General features: G+C 35.4%; 4 protein-coding genes across 5 annotated transcripts; 2 read left to right on the forward strand and 2 right to left on the reverse strand.

Moving 5' to 3' along the window:
- The first annotated feature begins 4,868 nt into the window (after window positions 1-4,868).
- On the forward strand, window positions 4,869-6,349 carry LOC110941597 (shikimate O-hydroxycinnamoyltransferase-like). Its single transcript, XM_022183253.2, has one exon. The coding sequence runs from the start codon at window positions 4,996-4,998 to the stop codon at window positions 6,286-6,288; it is 1,293 nt and encodes a 430-aa protein (XP_022038945.1). The 5' UTR covers window positions 4,869-4,995; the 3' UTR covers window positions 6,289-6,349.
- A 10-nt stretch (window positions 6,350-6,359) lies between these two features.
- Window positions 6,360-7,323, reverse strand: LOC110941598. Its single transcript, XM_022183254.2, has 2 exons — window positions 6,812-7,323; window positions 6,360-6,732 (listed from the first exon to the last, which is right to left on the reverse strand). Exons 1-2 carry the CDS (start codon window positions 6,918-6,920, stop codon window positions 6,518-6,520), a joined length of 324 nt encoding a protein of 107 aa, XP_022038946.1. The 5' UTR covers window positions 6,921-7,323; the 3' UTR covers window positions 6,360-6,517.
- Window positions 7,324-7,467: 144 nt separating this feature from the next.
- Window positions 7,468-11,683, reverse strand: LOC110941596. 2 transcript variants are annotated; one of them, XM_022183252.2, is made up of 6 exons: window positions 11,392-11,683; window positions 10,732-10,995; window positions 10,046-10,219; window positions 9,841-9,947; window positions 8,884-9,209; window positions 7,468-8,243 (listed from the first exon to the last, which is right to left on the reverse strand). In XM_022183252.2, the coding sequence occupies exons 1-6, from the start codon at window positions 11,539-11,541 to the stop codon at window positions 7,711-7,713; spliced, it is 1,554 nt and encodes a 517-aa protein (XP_022038944.1). In that variant the 5' UTR covers window positions 11,542-11,683; the 3' UTR covers window positions 7,468-7,710. The 2 variants fall into 2 exon arrangements, with proteins under 2 accessions (XP_022038944.1, XP_022038943.1); XM_022183251.2 differs by having other exon boundaries at window positions 7,468-8,258; window positions 11,392-11,682.
- A 2,703-nt stretch (window positions 11,684-14,386) lies between these two features.
- LOC110943804 (zinc finger MYM-type protein 1-like) lies at window positions 14,387-14,995 on the forward strand. The gene has a single exon (XM_022185536.1). The coding sequence runs from the start codon at window positions 14,387-14,389 to the stop codon at window positions 14,993-14,995; it is 609 nt and encodes a 202-aa protein (XP_022041228.1).
- The last annotated feature ends 5,560 nt before the right edge of the window (window positions 14,996-20,555 follow it).

Here is a 20,555-nt window from a genome sequence, read left to right on the forward strand (position 1 = left end):
ATGGTGTAAGGGACGCTGTCCTCCAACCTGTAATAGCTCATATCATCACCCAATCACGTTATACCACCTTTATCACCTGTAGAGCGACAACAATGGTGTCGCCAACAAGTAGAAAACGATAACGGATAATGATCATGGGCAAAGCTAACCTATTTAAAACCAATATGCAATTTTGAATAAATTGTCACAATTGCCACCCAATTTGAGGTAACCAAAATATATCAAATTTTTCAGCTGAGGTAGTAAAAAGGATAGGTCGTGTGGTGTCTTAGGTTCGATTCCCACAAGTGGGTTTTTCCAAAATTTATTGGGTTTCCTACTGAATTGGTGTATATGCATTATTGCCTAGTGAAGATGAATATGATCGGATGATTCTGTTGGTAGCACGATAATACTCTAGTGATCCGTCAGTGATCCAAATTTGCCGATAAAAAAATAATTATTGAAATAATTGATGCAAAAATAATAAAAAAGAGTTTTTAATGTTTTCGGGTTTTATAAATGTGAGTTTCAGAATTCAAGAAAAAGTTTATAGAAAGCACTGATAGAGAAAATATCAATTTGATTCTTTTAATGATTCTTATATTGTGATAACTTTTGAAAATAAAAAGATGAATCCAAGTCAAAAATTCGAGTGAACTTTATGAGCGAACTTTGTAATTTAAGTATCTAAAGAACCTTTGGATTGTACACATGAATAATGTCCCTTCCCTTCCCTCCCCTTCTATGAGTATTGTGTGATACGTGTTATCTCCGTCAGCAAAGAGACATTATGGGGCGTTTTTCTAAAATAAGTATAGTAGAGATGGGGTATTGTGTAACATTATGTTAAAGGGGGTGTAATAAAATTAAATAAAAAAACATGAAAAAATGTTATTGGACAAACAAAAAGACGATCACGGGTGATTGGCCAAAACCATTGAAGCAAGGCGTGAAAAAAAATACGCCAAAAGCATTTTTTGAAAAAAACGCCCCGGAAAGCGGAAGATGTGCATTGTGAGGCGTTTTTTAGAAGAAAAAACGCTCAAAAACCCTCCACTACGGATGGTCTAGCTTAAAAGAAAATAATAATGTCTCACTTTGATACTTTCCTACCGGTCTACCACTTAGGGACCCACGAAGAAACATTTAAAATAGTTTGTATTTAGGAAAGACGCGTTTGTCTTTCCACACACCATCCCACCGGTTTCCAATTTGTAAATTACTTTGGAAGTCTTTCGAATATAAAATAAAGCATCCATATTTATTATTACTGTTATGTTATTATATAATATGAAACATAGTTGTTAAAAGCTACCGTCTCTTGCGTCTAGGCTTATTTTTCAGACGGAGCAAGGTAAATGCGCTTTAAATCAAGGTAATTGCGCTTTAATTCTCAAGGTTATGGTTCAGTAGTAGATTCCAGCCAGATTTTTACTTTTATCTAAGGAAAACTAATTTTCTACACCAATACACTAATATTTTTGAACTTTTGTTACTAAATAGATGATACTAATTGTTATATAAAATAACTTTTGTTTATTTTATTTGAAGATTATTATTATTATTATTATTATTATTATTATTATTATTATTATTAATATTATTATTATGGTAGAGGATCCTGTACAAAGTGAGACTTTTGTGAGAAGTGTAAGAAATAATTTGGAAATGACAAGTGTCCTTTATCTTAGTTAATTCAAAAGGGTGTATTAGTAATTTTCCATTATTATCAATTAATTGATTTCCAAAGATAACTGCCAAAAACTGGCGATGAGATATATCAGGCGAATTCGAATTGTTCTATACATTTAATTGTTTACGGTAAGTTCTTGTTTTAGTGTTATATTCCCCAGTCAATAGTGTTATATTATGTACATGCCATCTTTAATCTCCTTTTCATAGTGTTTTATCCCCATCAATAGTGTTTTATTCTATATAGTGTCTTACAGTAAACAGATAGTGTTATATCTTTCTATAGTGTTTTATTATGTAATATACTGTTCCTTTCATAGTGTTTTTTCTGTATAGTGTCTTACAGCAAACAGATAGTGTTATATTTTCCTATTGTGTTTTATCATGTAATATACTGTTCCTTTTCATAGTGTTTTATCCCCATCAATAGTGTTTTATTTATGTATAGTGTCTTACAGTAAACAGATATTGTTATATCTTCCTATAGTGTCTTCCTATTGTGTTTTATCATGTAATATACTGTTCCTTTTCATAGTGTTTTATCCCCATTAACAGTGTTTTATTTATGTATAGTGTCTTACAAGAAACAGATAGTGTTATATTTTCCTATAGTGTTTTATCATGTAATATACTGTTCTTATAGTGTTATAAAAGTTGTTGTGAAGGAAATCGAAGAATGTATTCTGTACGAGAAATTCGCTGATTTTTAGGAGATTGATGGGGGGTTTTGAAACGGTTACCATAAATTCGCTGATTTTTATGAGATTGATGGGGGTTTTGAAACGGTTACCATATTTGAAACGTTGGAAAAGTCACTATTGCCCTTCAATTTTACATAAGGTCCTTCTAATTAAAACATAATTTACATTTTTATACCCTATTGATCTCAACCATTAGATCAAATATCCAATGGTTTAAAACACTTCTTACCCTTCTCACATTTTAGACACTTTGTACCATATCCCTACCCTTATTATTATTATTATTATTATTATTATTATTATTATTATTATTATTATTATTATTATTCTAATACATAAAATATTTTTAATTCTTTTTCGTTGTGAGCATTTTTTTTTTCAGGCTCTCTCGCTTTTTTTATGCCTTGCGTCTAAGCCCTAGGCGAGACCTATGCGCTTTGAGTACGTTTAGCACCTTTTATAACTATGATATGAACATTATATAATAATAATAATAATAATAATAATAATAATAATAATAATAATAATAATAATAATAATAATAATAATAATAACAATAATAATAATAATAATAATAATAATAATAATAATATAATCTCGACTTTTATCATAAACACAATTCTTGTATCTAACTACAACTATATGGCAAATTCATATTTTCTCAAAAATCTTGGTTTTACGAAGAAAAGTTAAATATTAATGGTTAAAGGATTTGCTATGTATGACGTTCAATACAAACCAATTTTTCATGAAGAGACGTGCAAATGATATGTAAATCATATAAACACATGTGCGTTGTGTTAACTGACAAGTAGCGCTGGCAATTCTATACGAACACGATAACACAACACGAACCTATACGAAGTTATCATGTTTCGTGTTTCACCTTAACATGCTTCATGTCTAAAATAGGTCGACACGATAAGACCTTAACAGGTTTCGTGTCTAAACAGGTTAAAACCCACTAACATGTTAAGACCCGTTAAGTAGAAGTTAATAATTAAAAATTTAAAAAATATTATATGTGGGTGTGGACATAGGGCCATCAATCGTGGTACCTGAGATGAATTATACAAAAACACACGCGGTTCTTTTTCCACAATCTAATCCCTAATTTTTAAATCTCTCTCACAAACACCACCATTCCCTATCCGGTTCACAGCTGAAGAGACGTGCAAATGATATGTAAATCATATAAACACATGTGCGTTGTGTTAACTGACCAGTAGCGCTGGCAATTCTACACGAACACGATAACACAACACGAACCTACACGAAGTTATCATGTTTCGTGTTTCACCTTAACATGTTTCATGTCTAAAATAGGTCGACACGATAAGACCTTAACAGGTTTCGTGTCTAAACAGGTTAAAACCCACTAACATGTTAAGACCCGTTAAGTACAAGTTAATAATTAAAGATTAAAAAAATATTATATGTGGGTGTGGACATGGGGCCATCAATCGTGGTACCTGAGATGAATTATACAAAAATACACGCGGTTCTTTTTCCACAATCCAATCCCTAATTTTTAAATCTCTCTCACAAACACCACCATTCCCTATCCGGTTCACAGCTTCCCCAATTCGGTCGTGTTCGTGTCTTAAACAGGTCGTGTCCGTGTCTTAACAGGTCGTGTTTGTGTCTTAAACAGGCCGTATGATACGTTGGTAATTTTTTCGTGTCTTAAAAGGTCGTTTCGTGTAACCTGTTTATTAACAGGTTCGTGTTCGTGTTTCAAAAATCTAGCACGATAAGATTTCGTGTCGTGTTTGTGTTTACGTGTTTCAGGTTCGTGTCTTATCCTGTTCGTGTCTTAACAGATCAGGTTAACCCGTTATGCGAGCCCTAATAACTAGTTAATATAGTGTGTGAAAGATATAATAATATCAATATTAAGAGGATAAACACAAGTTCTTACACACATACTTTGTATAATGGAAATATAAATGCAAGTTTTCTTAATCATATTCAACTTACAATAACTAAATAAAGGAACTAAACATATTTAAAAATATTAATCTAATAGACAACAAGGTATATAATATTTTGAGTAAAGTATACGGATGGTCCCTATAGTTTAATAAAATTTTAAATTTAGTCTCTAGCTTTCCAAAAATACACGAGTGGTCCTTGTGACTTGTACTTTGTAACACATCTAGCCCCCAATCAACAAATCTAAAGGTCTTAGCAGGTCCAAGGTAGAGACTAAATGCGTTACAAATTTCAAACCACAAGTACCATCCATGTACTTTTGGAAAAAGTTGGGGACTAAATGCGTTACAAAGTGCAAACCACAGAAACCATCCGTATACTTTTAAAAAGATAGAGACCAAATTCAAAATTTTGATAAACCACATATAATATCTATTTCCTTTACTCTAATATTTTTTCTTAAACTTTGTTTATTATGTTTGTTGGTCAACTTTGAACTTGGACTTGGTCTTGGTCTTGCATGCGGTAGGTGAGCCCTCCAAACTTATAAAAGCCACTTCAAATCAAATCCATTATCAACACAACCCACACTACAACACAACACAAAACCTCTTATATTCTCTCAGTCATTTCATCAAACACCTACACTATACATTCAACCCAATTCATTATCCACACTTACAAGATGAAGATCACCGTAACAAATTCAACAATGGTGAGACCAGCTGAGGAGACTCCAAGGATCAAGCTATGGAACTCCAACGTTGATCTAGTAGTCCCCAATTTTCATACACCAAGTGTGTATTTCTACAGACCCAACGGGGGATCCAACTTCTTCGATCCGAAGGTTATGATTAAAGCTTTGAGCAAAGCGTTGGTCCCGTTTTACCCGATGGGAGGACGGTTAACGAGAGACGAAGATGGCCGAATTGAGATAGATTGTCAAGGACAAGGCGTGTTGTTCGTGGAAGCAGAGTCCGATGGTGTGATCGATGATTTCGGTGACTTTGCGCCCACGTTGGAGCTCAAGAAACTCATCCCAGTTGTTGATTACACGTTAGGAATCGGATCGTACCCTTTGTTAGTGTTGCAAGTGACTTATTTTAAATGTGGGGGTGTTTCGTTAGGAGTTGGTATGCAACATCATGCTGCAGATGGTGCATCCGGGCTGCATTTTATCAACGCGTGGTCCGATATGGCTCGAGGTCTTGACATCACTCTCCCGCCGTTCATAGACCGAACCCTGCTCAAAGCGCGAGACCCACCACAGCCTGTTTTTGAGCATGTCGAATACCAGCCCGCTCCCCCGATGAAATCGTTGCCTGAAGTTGAATCGGATGAAACCGTGGTTTCCATTTTTAAGTTGACCCGAGACCAACTTAACGCGCTTAAAGCAAAATCGAAAGAAGATGGTAACGCGATTAACTATAGTTCGTATGAAATGCTCTCAGGCCATGTGTGGAGGTCTGTGTGTAAAGCTCGTGGCCTGACAGATGATCAGGACACCAAGCTTTACATTGCCACGGATGGGCGGGCCCGTTTACAGCCCACTCTGCCTTCAGGGTATTTTGGGAATGTTATATTTACCACCACTCCGGTAGCTATAGCAGGTGAGCTTCAGTCAAAGCCTACCTGGTACGCTGCTAGTAAAATCCATGAAGCGTTGGCGAAGATGAATAACGATTATTTAAAGTCGGCGCTTGATTATTTGGAGCTACAGTCCGATTTGAAGGCTTTGGTGCGTGGGGCCCATACATTTAAATGCCCGAATCTTGGAATAACAAGTTGGGCTAGGCTCCCGATTCATGATGCGGACTTCGGATGGGGTCGGCCCATATTCATGGGGCCTGGTGGGATTGCGTATGAAGGTTTGAGTTTCGTTTTACCAAGCCCAATTAACGATGGGAGCTTGTCTATCGCCATTTCGTTACAAGCTCAACATATGAAGCTTTTTAGCAACTACTTGTATGACATCTAACAATTTCACTATATTGGTTAAGAATTTTTTCCATTGCTATAAAATGTTTAATTGAAACTCTTATGATATGATACCAAAAAGAAAGATTTCTTTGAAACACAACCATAAATAGCTTGGTTGGTTAGAGTATTTTCTTCAACATGATACAACATATATTACATGTTACAACTTTTTAAGAAAAACCAACTTTTCAAGTTCCAAGACCATATACCAATTTGATGTTGACATCCTAGAAACCAAACAAGAGAGGCGTAACGAAACCAACACCAATACCAACACTAACACAGATACAAACAACATGACGAAGGTGTGATGACGGTGCATTGCTCTTAGAAACACGTGGATCACGGTTCATATTGGCACCACCATATGGACCCTTTCCTATCTTAAGTTCATGGTTAACTTGAACCGTGTTGCCACCGTCCACCCCCACCCTCTCGACACCTACAAGAAAGAACGTTACAGGTCGACATAGATAAATACACAAATATGTATGTATATTGAAACTTGAATGAAAGCTAACCTTGAAGTAGTTGTAGGGTTAGACCCTTGGAGTGAATTACATGATGGTGAAGTGAGATTGCTAGGAGTTGAGTACATAAGATGAGGAGTATACGTACACTCATCTTCATTTTCAGTTGGGCACTTGGGCTATAGTTATAGGAATATAAATTTTGTTGTGTGAGGAGTTAATTCATCTTATAGACTTATATTACTGCCCGACAAAGGGAACCTAGTATAACTTCATGATGAAGCTTAAGTTACCATCAAGTCATCAACTTTGTTAATTAAGGTTATTGTCAAATGTGGGCCACCTTCTTTATGCAATAAGGACATCAGCATATGTTCTTTTGTCTTTTTTTATGGATATGATTCTAAAATTCTAGTTTTTAGTGTTAATTATATGGTCTTAAGATGTAAGATTTAAGTAAGGTATTATGTGTTATTAATTATTTATTTTTGAGAGTTTAGCAAGTATAATTACAAAGAAATCTAGACAAAGAATTTAATTCCAACAAATAAAATATTGGCCGATTAAAAGACGGTGTAATTCAGTAAAAAATTAAAATTGTGTGAGTTCAAATCCTTACAAGTGCAAAGTTAAATGTTATAACGTTAGAAAAAATAGTAACGTAAGCGGTGGCCCAGAACTGCGGCTTTACTTGTGATGCGAGCGAATCAACAAACCCAAAACAATCTTGCAAGTTTTAGCGCATAGAGTACAAGTCAACGACGCCATATTTACATGATCATAAGGTCCAAAACAAGACGCAAAATACAACCCACCAAACATATACCACAACCCACCCTGGACTTCTTATGACATACATTAACAACTAACTACTTAAGTACACTTCATCAAACCATATTAAGAAAATGTGAAGTTACAAAACTACCCTTACCTCACCTCAGTCTCCAAACTCAATCTAGATGTTGAAAAAAGAACTGTGGCAAAGATGCTATCCTTGGAAGGTTAAGCAACAAGTCAGAAACCGAGTCGTTTCTAGACATCCCGTTTCCCTTTTCGTCCTCGACCACCGCACCACCTTCACCCTCAACCGCCAAACCACCTTCACCTACTGGGCCTGAACCAAGCGTCGAACCGTTACGGTCAGTTTTGGGCTCGAGATCTTGAAATGTAGTGGGGTCCTTCTGTAACAGGCAGCAAAGAGAGTTGACTTTTGACAGTATGGACTTTTCATCTGAAGTGGTTGACCCGTATTGACTGTCGTTGAATAAGTACTGGGAAATGTCTTCTAGAATCTCAAGGCTTTCTTGTTCTTCATGGGAAAGAGGGTGGTTGCCTGCCGTTCTTTGTTCGGTGATTCTGTTTTCGATGTGATTTACCAAATCACTCATCGACATTGATGGCTGTATCCCAGGGACTTTGATTTGATCCCAACGGCTAAGATCTTTCATTCCCTCGGTTCCAGCTCGTCGGATTCCTTCAATCGCTGACATGTCCATCACTAGATAAAATAAGAATAACATGATTTCGTAAGATTATTATATATATATTTTTATATATTAAAAGGTGTGGATTGATGAATAGCATCCACATTTTTAGTGATTTTTCACTTTCACCCCTTATAGTTTATTCAGTTTACTTTTTAAACCCTAAACTTTAATAAAGTTATCAAATAGTCCCTAAACTTCAATAAACTTTTCTTTCGACTTTGCTTTTTGAGTTCTCTTCGGCTGTTATACCGGGTCCCTTTTTTTATCATTTAGTGATTTTTCATCTTCACCCCCTGTAGTTTACTCAGTTTACTTCTTACCCCCTAAACTTTGATAAAGTTATCAAACAACCCATGAACTTCAATAAAACTTTTCTTTCGACTATATTTTTATGTTTCTCTCTTTTGGTTGTTATACCGGTTGCCAGTATCGTACTATCGTTACCAAAATGAACCGAACTGAACCGAGGTCGACCAAACTCCCGCCGCAACGCGTAGGTAGTTTTATTAGTAGTTATAATAATTAATAATAATTTGTTTAACATTATGTCGCGTGAAATAAGGTGGCCATTTTCATGAACCCGCTATGACCACTTACCCGACCGCGCCATTTTGGCACCTCTAGGTTTAAGTTTACCTGAGCTCGGTGAAGGTGCTTCGCGAGAGAACTCAGCGGGTCTACCAGACGGATCATGCAAGTCACTCCTAGATGAAGATTGGCCTCCGGATGATGAAGCGGTTCTCTGTACGTCGAAGATGGTGGGCCCCGGTCGTCCTTCTTTGCTTAAATCATATTCCTTAGATTCATTTGGCTCATCAAAGACCGACTTCCTGGGTTCAAAATATGGGGACTCCAGTTCTATCTCTGGTTGCTGACTCAGAAAATTAAGACGGGGGTCGCATTGAATCAGCTTCTCGAAATGCTTGCCTAATAACCCTTGCGGACATTGTAGATAATGACGCCTGTCAAAATAGAAGAATGAAAGATATTTAGATTCCACTAAGGGTGTTCTTCAGGTTTGGGTCATTCGGGTCATTCGGGTTTTTGGCTAGGAAAAAATGACCCGATAACCGACCCATTTAAAGTCCGGGTTCGGGTTAATTCGGTTTTCGGGTTTAGATGTAAAATGTAAAAAAAAAAAAAAATTTCCACAAAATATCATCAAATATATCATGTTGTTAAAAACAATATCAGCACAATTCAAACATCAGTTAACAATATGGTATAATAATGTTCAAAGTCCCAAAACTATGTTTCAAACACAAAACACTCCAAATCAAATGCATCTATAAAAAAGGACAATAAACGTTCAGGTTTTTATTCGCGTTTCAAGTTTCGGGTTTTTTTGGGTCGGGTTGTTTGGGTTTTTGGTTGGGAAAAAGTGACCCGATAACTGACCCATTTAAGGTTCGGGTTGGTCGGATTTGGGTTATTAAGGGTTCGGATTTTCAGGTATTCTCTAATTCAAGTTCGGATGGATTCGAATTCGGGTTGAGTTTCGGATAAAAAAAGACAGCCCTGGATTATTCCACTGGAAACGGGTGGGTCAAGAAATTTGGGTAACGGGTCAAAAATATCTAGAAGAGGCCGTACCTGTGCAGGCTAGCTTCTCCGCCTGTAAAATCCGCGGTTGCTTGCCATAATGTGTGTTTTCGGGGCTGCGGATTTGTCTCTCGGAAGAACAGAGGCTGTCTGGTTAGCTGCGTACATCAAACACATACATTTACTTTATTAATATCATTGTGATTATAAAACGAGAAACGAACAAAGATTACTGTGTGGAAAGTACGGGGATTACCACTACATCGAGAGTACCGGGGCCATCATCAGGGTAAGTTGCCTTTATAGCCATAATGTCAGACCACTGAATTTCAATCTTGTTCTTTAAACCGCCATCAAGAACCTCCCATACCAGCTTATGCTTCGCAAAGTAGCACTTAGCCACCAAGTCCCCTTCATATCTTGATTTATACTACAAAATCATAATAACTCGTAAGTGACGTGATAACCCATCATCATCATCATCACCATCATACTCAGTAAATCCCACCAATAGCAAAGCAAAGGTAGGGTCTGAGGAGGGTAAGATGTAGACAGCCTTACCTCTACCCATTAGGAATAGAGAGGCTGTTTCCAGTGAGACCCCCGGCTCGATAATAGTTTTGCATCAAGCCTTGGACATAAGGCACATAACACTCGGCAATTAAGACAAAGGCCGATTAGCGCATGTACTCCCTTATCTTTCGGCTATCAACACCGCCACATGATGCATGATTAACCATCCCCCTCTTTAACATTATTTCACGAAATTAGTAAAATAACGTTAAAATTAGTGCACTTTCACTTTTGCCCCCGAGCGCCCACACATATATACATTATATGCGCATACCGCCAGCGGGGCGTGAGTGACGTGATAACCCAATTAGCGAAAATCAAAGAGACAATCACTACCTAGAATCATGAGAACATGAAATGCAGAATTACCTCCCAGGTACCGATCTTGAGAACCGATGCTGGAAAGTTTGAAGCCTTTAGCTTATCCGTACCAGCAGTAACACCGGTACTTTTGCTTCCCTTTTTACCATCAGATTCCATCTTTGCAAATGCACTTCCTTCTGCAAGCCTCATTTGAATCAAATCCAACAAAGATGGACTCTTTCGGAGCCGTAACCCTAACGGGCTTGGTTCGTCTAACGGATTAAACTGTGCTGGTGATACAGCAAAATCACCAATCCCCAATTCTTGATACTAATCCATAAATCACAAAAATAAATAAATAAATAATCAAAAATTAATTAATTCACAGTAAATTCCAAATATTACAAACAGTCTAAATCCATAACAAGATTAACAAACCCCCAAAATTAACTACTTCTCATTAATTCATAAAAACAACACCTTTAAACTAGCCCTAATTTGCAAAATATGAACTAATAACTAGCCCTAAATAATTTAAATAAATAAAATTTCATCAAAATCATGATCAAACAAATCTATTAAAAACCTAAAACTGCATCAATTTTACGATTCAGAGCATAAATCTCAAATTAACCTGAAATAAAATTTGAAATATATATTCAAAAATTGACCAAACAAAATGACCTAAGTAATTAATATATGATTTAAATGATCAAACAAAATAACCTTGGGTCGTTTGATTAACGAAATATGATGATCATGATCATCAAACTGAGTTGACTCATCAATGAACTCTCTCTTCACCGGCGTCATTAATCCAGGTTGCTGTAACGGAGATTCCGGCGAATCTTTGGTGATTTTCATCAACTGAACCATTAAAATATTCTGATCGGGTTGTGAGAAGTTTGTGTGAGTTATTTGTTTTTTTTCCGGTGAGGGATGAAAATCGAAGAGTGAGTCGACTCGGTGAGTTAAAGAGGATAAGCGACCTTTTGTGTGAAGGAAAGCTGTAGGAAAAAGCCAAGAGGATGTAGGATTCTTTTAAACGACAGCGTATTGGGTTAACTAGTGTTGCACGTGCGCCCACCCTTGCTACAGAAAGTTTGTGAATGTTTACTTTAGCTCCTTGTACTTTTTTTGTATTAGTATTTTGAGCAATAACTTTTTTTTTTTTTTGAAAGGATTTTGAGCAATAACTAATTTAGTTGAGCAATAAGTAAATTGTGATTTATGAAGTAAAATCAAACCCGTAAAGATTTTCTGGAACCTTCAACTTGGATGTGTATCTAAGGATAACCTAGCTTATTTCTTATCTAGGAGAGCTATGGCCCGACTTGATTACCAGGTATTCTAGTTCCCTTCGAAAGAATTAAGCTTCTCAGACTAGTAGGTTAAGCCTGTCGCTCTAACTTTGGAAAAGATAAAACGATTATTAGAATAAACATTTTAAGTTTATCGTTACATTGATTTTATTGTTTTTTTAGATCTAATGAAGATAACAGGTTTTCTTAGCGACAAATTCTTATTATAAACAACAAAAGTTAGCAAGAAGCTAGACAACAGGTAAAATACAATAGCAGTTCGCATACATTACTGATAACATCAAATTTACACTACGACTTATATTCAAAACAATACGGGTTTGTCTTATTTTGTTTGACCCACAAGAATGATAAGATTTGATCTCTTTCATAATTTTATTTACTCGTGTCTTATTTTTGTTGAATATCTTGTGGTATCTTACGCGTCATGTACATTAAAGAGTTGTCAAAATACAACGTTTTAAAGGTTTTGATTAATGTCTTTTATCAAATTATTTTCTTTTCTGTATGAATTAACCTTTCTTCTTAGTATAAAAGGTTATGAAAATCCCAAGTGTACACATATGAAGCATTAAGAATCATCAAAATCATATACAAATATGTCATTTTTTTCTTCAAAACCAAAATCGATTCACATGGTCTAGAACCAAACTGAGCTTGTTAAATCATAACTTTTCATCATGATGCAATTTTATACTTCAATCGTTTCATTTTCGAAAACACAAATATCATTTTGAGAGTGAGATAGAAAACTTCAAATATTATATTATATTATATTATATTATATTATATTATATTATATTATATTATATTATATTATATTATATACTATACTATACTATACTGCAATTACAAGAAGATTACCGGTATTATCACTTGATTGGCTGAAATTTGTAATTTTTTGGGGTGGGGTTGGGGGAGGGTGGGTTACAATATGATGATGACACTTATGCTGCAGCAAGTACACATGGATGAGCCGCTCTTTTTTTTTCTGTGTTCTAGACGGGGGTTACTACATGTGTGTTAAAAGAGGGGTTTTGTGTTTCTATTATTATTTTTTTTTACTTTTTTCTTTTACTTATAATTAGTTTGATTAGTTTTATTGTTTTCTTAATTGTTATTACTTATAGTTTCATCACTGTTATATTATTAGTATTGTTATTATCATTATTGTTACAAATATTATTATCATCAGTATTATTTTAGAAGCGGCATATGTATTTGTTTTTATGGTTTACCTAAAATATAGTTTAAATTAATGAAAATTGTGTAAAGAATAATCAAAATTCCTTTTGGCTATGATACAATTTTATATTTTTTGGGTTTTTTTTTTCATGTTGTATAGCGAGTTCTAATTACGTAACGAATCAAACTGATATCGATCGAATACCCGTCGCGTAGCGTGAGGAATCCAACTAGTTATCATTTGGTTGAACTTTGTAAGAGTAGAAAAAATGAGGGCCATAATTATTTTTAACTTGACCAGGGTCATAATTATTTTTAACTTGAGCATATACCATATGACTACAAGGAAAGAAAGAGTTTTAGACTTTTAGTTGATGATCTCTTTTAAGTTACAATATAGTTGAAGGGGGTGTAACGTAACATTAGAAGCACGTGAGAGGCAACTTGTGGTGTGGGCCATGGCACCTCTTGCTTCCTGCGTGGGCGGCTGTGATCGCGTAGATAGGTGCAACGTGGCAGAATATAAGGTAGTTGCGGACACGTAAGCAATTGGATTGGATGCCGTGTACGATTTTTCTGGATAATGTTTTCTATGATTGATCCCTAATTTGTCTTTTTGTGGGCACATGCGTCGACCCTGTTCATGTCAGCCGCAAAATCACGCATTCACGCGTTCGTTGAAGGACAAAGTAGACATGTTCGCTTAATGCCCTATGACTTCGAGTTCATGTTTAGGCTAAGGGGTATGGGGTGATGGTTGGATCATGATTTGCCGTTACATTACCTTTTCATTAAATTATGATGGTTCGTGTGTATTAAACCACAACAATCACGACCCTTCCATTTAATAATTTTAAGACAAAGAAAATAAAAAAATAAAGCAAATAGTGGTTTGAGTCATAATCACACCCTTAAAGTAGTAGTTTTAAATGATGAATTAGAGATAGATAACATAACACCTATGGAAGGTCATGATCATGAAGATAATGATCATACCCTATAGCATAAGAGGTTGGATTGGAATTTTTCTTACATATAAAATAGGTTAGTATCATTTTCACATGTAGTACTCGTGTTTTAGTAAAAGTAACATCTTTTTCGGAGATAGTAGAGACACATTTATGTGTGGTGGGTATAACAATTGAAAAAAGGTATATGCGTCACTTAAAAAACATGTTGGTTTAGTTAATAGTCTACATAACAAATGTTTCTAAATGAGTGCCGATTTAGTTAACGAAAATCAAGCGGTGCACACACAATGGGACAATAGGACCCCTAAGGAGAAATGTGAATACCGACTTAGACTTAGTGTTTCTACTTTGCTTGGGAAAAGGTTGTTGAATGGCGGATTGGCGTTTCGTGGACATGATGAATCAAAAGATTCATTAAATAAAGGGAATTTCTTAGAGCTTTTAGAACTCATGGGTGAAATGAATGAAGATCTTGCTAACGTTATCTTAGATAATGCAACCGCGAATAACCAAATGACAAGTCCTAAAATTCAAGCGGACATCAAACATTGTTATGCTCAAGAGGTAATTAAACAAATTTTAGAAGAACTTGGTGATGATGTTTTTTCTTTATTAGTAGATGAATCATGTGATGTATCAAAAAAAGAACAAATGACGGTTGTTATTCGTTTTGTTGATAAAGTTGGGATTGTTAAGGAGCGTTTTATTGGGCTTGTTCATGTCAAAGAGACAAGCGCAATAACACTCAAAACGGCTATTGATGATATATTGGCACGTTATGGGTTAAGTTTGAAAAGGAAGGTGGCCAAGAAGAAAGACGAACATCACAAATCGGCATTATTACGAGTATGATTGCTTCAATGCGGTTCTTGATTTGCAAATACAAGAATTCGGGAACCGTTTTAATGAGGTAACATCGGAACTACTTGTTTGTATGAGTTGTTTGAGTCCTTGTGATAATTTTAGTGCATTTGACATTCCAAATATACTAAAGCTAGCCGAGAAGTATCCATATGATTTCAATGAAGAGGAAAAACGAAGGCTTCCGTTCAACTCGGAAAACCTACTTTAATTTTGTGAAAAAAGATAAACAATTCGCCAACTTGGATGGTTTGTCAAGTCTTGTAAGGTTAATGGTTTCAACAAATATTCACGTAACTTTTACATTGGTATATCGGTTATTGAAGCTTGTTCTCTATTACCCGTCGCAACCCAACCGTTGAAAGATGTTTTTCGGCAATGAAGAATCTGAAGATCGACTTGCGTAATCGGATTAGGGATGAGAATTTAAGTGATAGTTGTGTATGTTATATAGAGAAAGACTTACTTAAGAAAGTAGATTTAGATGATGTTTAAACCCGTAGGGCGACGTTTTAATTATGTTTGTACAAAGTTTGACGTGTTTGCCAAATATATAAATTTAGTTTGATGTTCTTTTGTCTTATATGACCCGACCCGACCCGATACAACCGATTTTTTTACTTATGTACCTAGGGGCCTAAAATTTTTAAAAATGTTCCGCACCTCCATGGAAAAATTCCTGGGTCCGCCACTGTTAAGTAGTAAGGTTATTGTTTAAAGGTTAAGGTCCTATGGTTTTATGTTGTAACACGTTGGGGTATTAATAGCAATGGTTGTTAATTTAGGGACAAGTTTATAAATTAGTAATGAAGGTTTCCATTCTTTTACTTTTTCAAAAATCACGTTTTAAGGTCTAGATTAGGAGTTATGCTCATTAGCGTAAATGAAAAGCTTTTTATTAATTAAACGGCGTAATTAGCATATAGCCTATCTAAACCCAAATTTTGATACCAAACTTGTTACCCACTGATGTAAAATAATATTTTGGGATTTTTGAAGATTTTTATTTATTTTTAGGCTGAGCATAACATAGGGTTCTAGCCTTGATTCGGTAATTGCCGGTTTTGCCCTTTTGGCCATATAATGAGTTTTACATAACATTTTGATACCAAACTCTTTGCTACTGATTTTATATGATAAATAAAACATTTTAAGCTTTCTGGAATGATAAAAATATCAGCTTTTCTTATAAAACCCGGAAATCGCTTAAAATCGCCTTTTTACGCGTTTTTAACGCATAGTATGAGTTAAAACTATTTTTACATATAAGGTTTGATACCTACTGATGTCTTAAGTAAATTTTCATAATTAAATAGTAGGCAAAAGTTTTAAACTCAGATTTCCAGAATTGACCTTTAAACCTTATGTGAAATTACCAAAATGCCCCTTCGGTGCATAGTTTGGATATAAATAATAAATTTCACATATATGTAATACTATACTAATATAACTTATTAAATTATGTATTTTACTGATTATATCAGACCGGGACCTCAGATTATTATTTAACCTCTCTTATAACCTTTAAAATGACCAAAATACCCATACAGGGCATAAATTGGTTTTAAATTCGTTTTGGGCATAATGGAAGGTATCCTATTGATATCACAACATATTAAAGGCATATTAACTTAGGAAACCTGTTCATGACTCATTTGGTTACCCGTTACGCACTTTTCGCGTTCGGTTCGGCTTATGTAACTAGTTTGCATAAATTAGCCGAAACGGGTCAAACCTTATCATTTTTATCTCAAAATCCAGAATGTGTTTAGTTTACCCTTATTACACAAGTATACAAGCTTGTCGGGTCTAAACCACATTCTAATTCGGTCTTCGCTTAATCATGCGTTTTGAACCGTATCCCCCTTTAAAACTAACCGATCTAAGCAGAGGCTTAATTAAGACCCGTTAGGAATCTAATAGGTTATTAAAAACCTTTGTTCCAGATTAAGAGCCCCAGTAAAAGTACCTGTGCTTGCTGATTAGGATATATGGCTGAGTATAAATTGCATTTTAAGCTCAGGTAAATACTCTTAACTTATTTTCCCTTATACGGGCTTGGGGTACGGTATATAAAATACCGCTTGGTCGGGCATTGAATTGTTAATCATAATAAGGTTAAACTCATTGGGATGACCCGTTTAAATTGTTTTGTTTGCTTAAAGCCTTTGGGGGGCTAATGACCGTGTCCCGGATATCCTTGGCATCATTCATGAAATGGCCACGACCTAAGCACGGGGTGTAGACATACACCTGACAGTTGCATATGTAAAAACTGGTAATCCACTTAAAGGAATCAACCTTGTGGGCATTATACCTGTGGTGTGTCTATTAATCTTTAACCCGGTATACAGACCGGGCTACTGAACGTATAACAAACATGTAATTCTTTTACAAGTTTATATATAAATAGTTATCCCAAGTTATAAAAGAATTTTGTGCCTTGAGCATTCAAATCAATTTTCTAAAACATTTTCAAAATGAGGCAGTTAATTATATTTACCAGTGTAAACTGACGTATTTTTTCAAAAAGATTAAGTGACAGGTACTGTACGTAATTGGCTGGGAGCTCAGGGCGTTAATAGGGAATCTTGAAAGTTCTAGATGCCTAAAGTCTGTTGAACAATGTTTCATTTTATTTTCGATCCGCCTGTGGATCTTTTACAGCCGTATTTGTAATACTTGATATTACTCTTTATCGGATTGTAATATATTTATCTTTTGCTTCCGCTGTGCATTTAAATTGTGTTGTTTGACTATACTCCCTATAACCATGAACATCAATTATGTTCATTGATGTTCTTTTATGTTCGTGAATTATTCGTTTAGATTTTGAACGAACTGAACATAAACAACCATGAACATGCCAATTTTCTTAATAAACGAACATGATAAAAAATTCTTGTTTGGTTATATGTTCACATTTGTACTTATGTTTAGTTAAAGTTAAACGAACAAATACATACATACCTCTATTCACATTTATTCGGTTTATTACATGTCTAGATTCATAACTTCTAAATAGACATAAGAAGGAATAAGAAATCTAATTGCAAAATTCTGAAGATAAATTAATCCTAACCGTAGTTTAGAAATCAAAATTCATAACTACAAGCATAAAGACGAAAAGTGTACTTTACCGGTTTACCCTTTAATATATAGTAGTTTACTATTCATAAGAATGGTTTTTAATATATAGATAATGACTAAAATATTCATGATTAACTTTTTTTTTATTAAATTTTAAATAAAATGACTAAAATATCCATGAGTAACTAACTACTATTGTAATTCATGCTAATTTAATTAAAGGAACTATACGTGTGATTAAGGATAAAAGTAGAATAAGAATTATTCAATGGACGGATCTACGTATATAGTTACGGGTTCACATGAATCCACTGTGTTTTGAAATTTAAATAAAATCGTATATAACAAATTTGATGTGAACCCATAAATATATAAGAGATGAATCCATAAACAAAAACGGAGAACAACTACAATGGGAAAGCCTTTTGTTTCTAGACAAGAGGGCACTGGTTCGACACCTGTTTGTTGCCCTTTTTGTAAACTTTTCTTTATTTCAAATAGAAAAATTAATTTAGGGTTCCACTTAAAGTTTTAAAACATTTTCTTTTTTTATGGTTCACGGCTATACTCGTTTCTTTTATCCTAGACGGTAGATTATTGAACTATAGTGAGTTTCTCAAACTACATCAATTATTCAAGCTTTCTATGTCTTTGTTTTAATTTTGTGTGTGACTTTGGATAAACTGTTTACTAGTTTTGTGTGTGTTTGTTTTACATTTTTTGTTAAAGGCAAAGGCAATGTTAGGGTGTGTGTTTGTTCAACAATTTATGTATTTTATACATTTACAGCCACAAGAGGAATGAACAAGTGGTGTAGTTGGTTTTGAATGTGATAATGGTAAAACCTTGATCATTTCTATTGATCATTGTACAAGTTTAAATACAAGAAGATGTTACAACAAATAAGGAGAGAATATCTCTCTTTACATAAGATATACAAATCACAATAAATGGAAATGAAGTAGGTGATTGACTAGGAGGGAATCAAGGAGAAGAGATGATTCCAAGGCTTGTGTTATGGGATATGTTGACACCCCCCGTCAATGCGAGATGGCGGTTGACCTAGACGAAGCATTGTGCGAAACCACTCAAATAAAGGTTTAGGAAGACGTTTTGTGAAGATATCCGCAACTTGCTTGTCGGTGGAGATAAACTTGGTATGAATACGACCCGCGGCAACTAGTTCCCAAACGAAATGATAGTCTATGTCGATGTGCTTTGCTCTTTTGTGAGAGATCAGATTTTGAGTTAGGAACAAAGCACTCTTGTTATCACACAATAATGTCGGACGTCCTGGTGGTAAAGCTTTAAGTTCCCGTAGGAGATGTGTGAGCTAAATGATTTCTGCTGCCGTGTTTGCCATAGCCCTATATTCGGATTCACAACTGGACCGTGAGACTGTAGGCTGCTTCTTTGCACTCCAAGAGACCAAGTTTCCCCCTAAGTAGATACAGTAGCCATAGGTGGATCTTCTAGTGTCGATACATCGAGCCCAATCTGCATCTGAAAAACCTAGTAAAGTAGTGTTAGGAGGCCTATCAAAATGTAAACCATGAGTCAAAGTGCCTTTAACATATCTAAGAATTCGCTTGACCAACTGAAAATGGGTGGTGGTGGGTTGTTGAAGGAATTGACTGGCTTGGTTTACGACATAGGAAAGGTCGGGTCGAGTGATAGTGAGGTATTGAAGGGCACCGACAAGAGAGCGATAAAGAGTAGGATCATGAAAGGGATGACCCTGGGAGTGGAACACATCTTTAGATGTGAGAGGAGTAGCAACGGGTTTGGAATCAAGAAGACCGGCTCGAGTTAATATGTCATGGGCATATATGGATTGATTTAGAAATAAACCCGAGTCAGTGTGCGTCACCTCCAAGCCGAGAAAAAATTGAAGCAATCCAAGGTCTTTAATTTTGAATTCCTTGTCAAGACGTGTGGTGAAGTTGGTAATAAATGTGTCATTATTACAGGTGATAATGATGTCGTCCACATAAACAAGGAGATAAATTAAAATACCATGGCGTTGGTAGGTGAATAGAGAAGGGTCGGATCTACTATTTTCAAATCCGAGAGTAAGCAAGAAGTTGCTTAGGCGTTGAAACCAAGCACGAGGTGCTTGTTTTAGACCATATAGAGCACGATTGAGTTTGCACACATGATTGGGTTTGTTTGATCTTCAAAACCAGGAGGTTGTTCCATAAAAACTGTTTCGGTTAAGTGGCCATTTAGGAAAACATTGTTTACATCTAATTGACGTAGTTTCCACTTGTTGATCGTGGCAAGGCTTAGGACAACACGGATGGTAGCGGATTTGACAACCGGACTAAAGTTATGTGAGAAGTCGAGTCCCGGTATTTGAGTGAAGCATTGAGCTACAAGACGGGCTTTGTAGCGATCAAGAGAGCCGTTAGATTTATATTTGATCCTATAAATCCATTTGGAACCAATGATGTTGGTGTGT

The sequence above is a fragment of the Helianthus annuus genome, chromosome 5 (genome assembly GCF_002127325.2).
Source record: "Helianthus annuus cultivar XRQ/B chromosome 5, HanXRQr2.0-SUNRISE, whole genome shotgun sequence".
In the NCBI taxonomy this organism is placed as follows: Eukaryota; Viridiplantae; Streptophyta; class Magnoliopsida; order Asterales; family Asteraceae; genus Helianthus; species Helianthus annuus.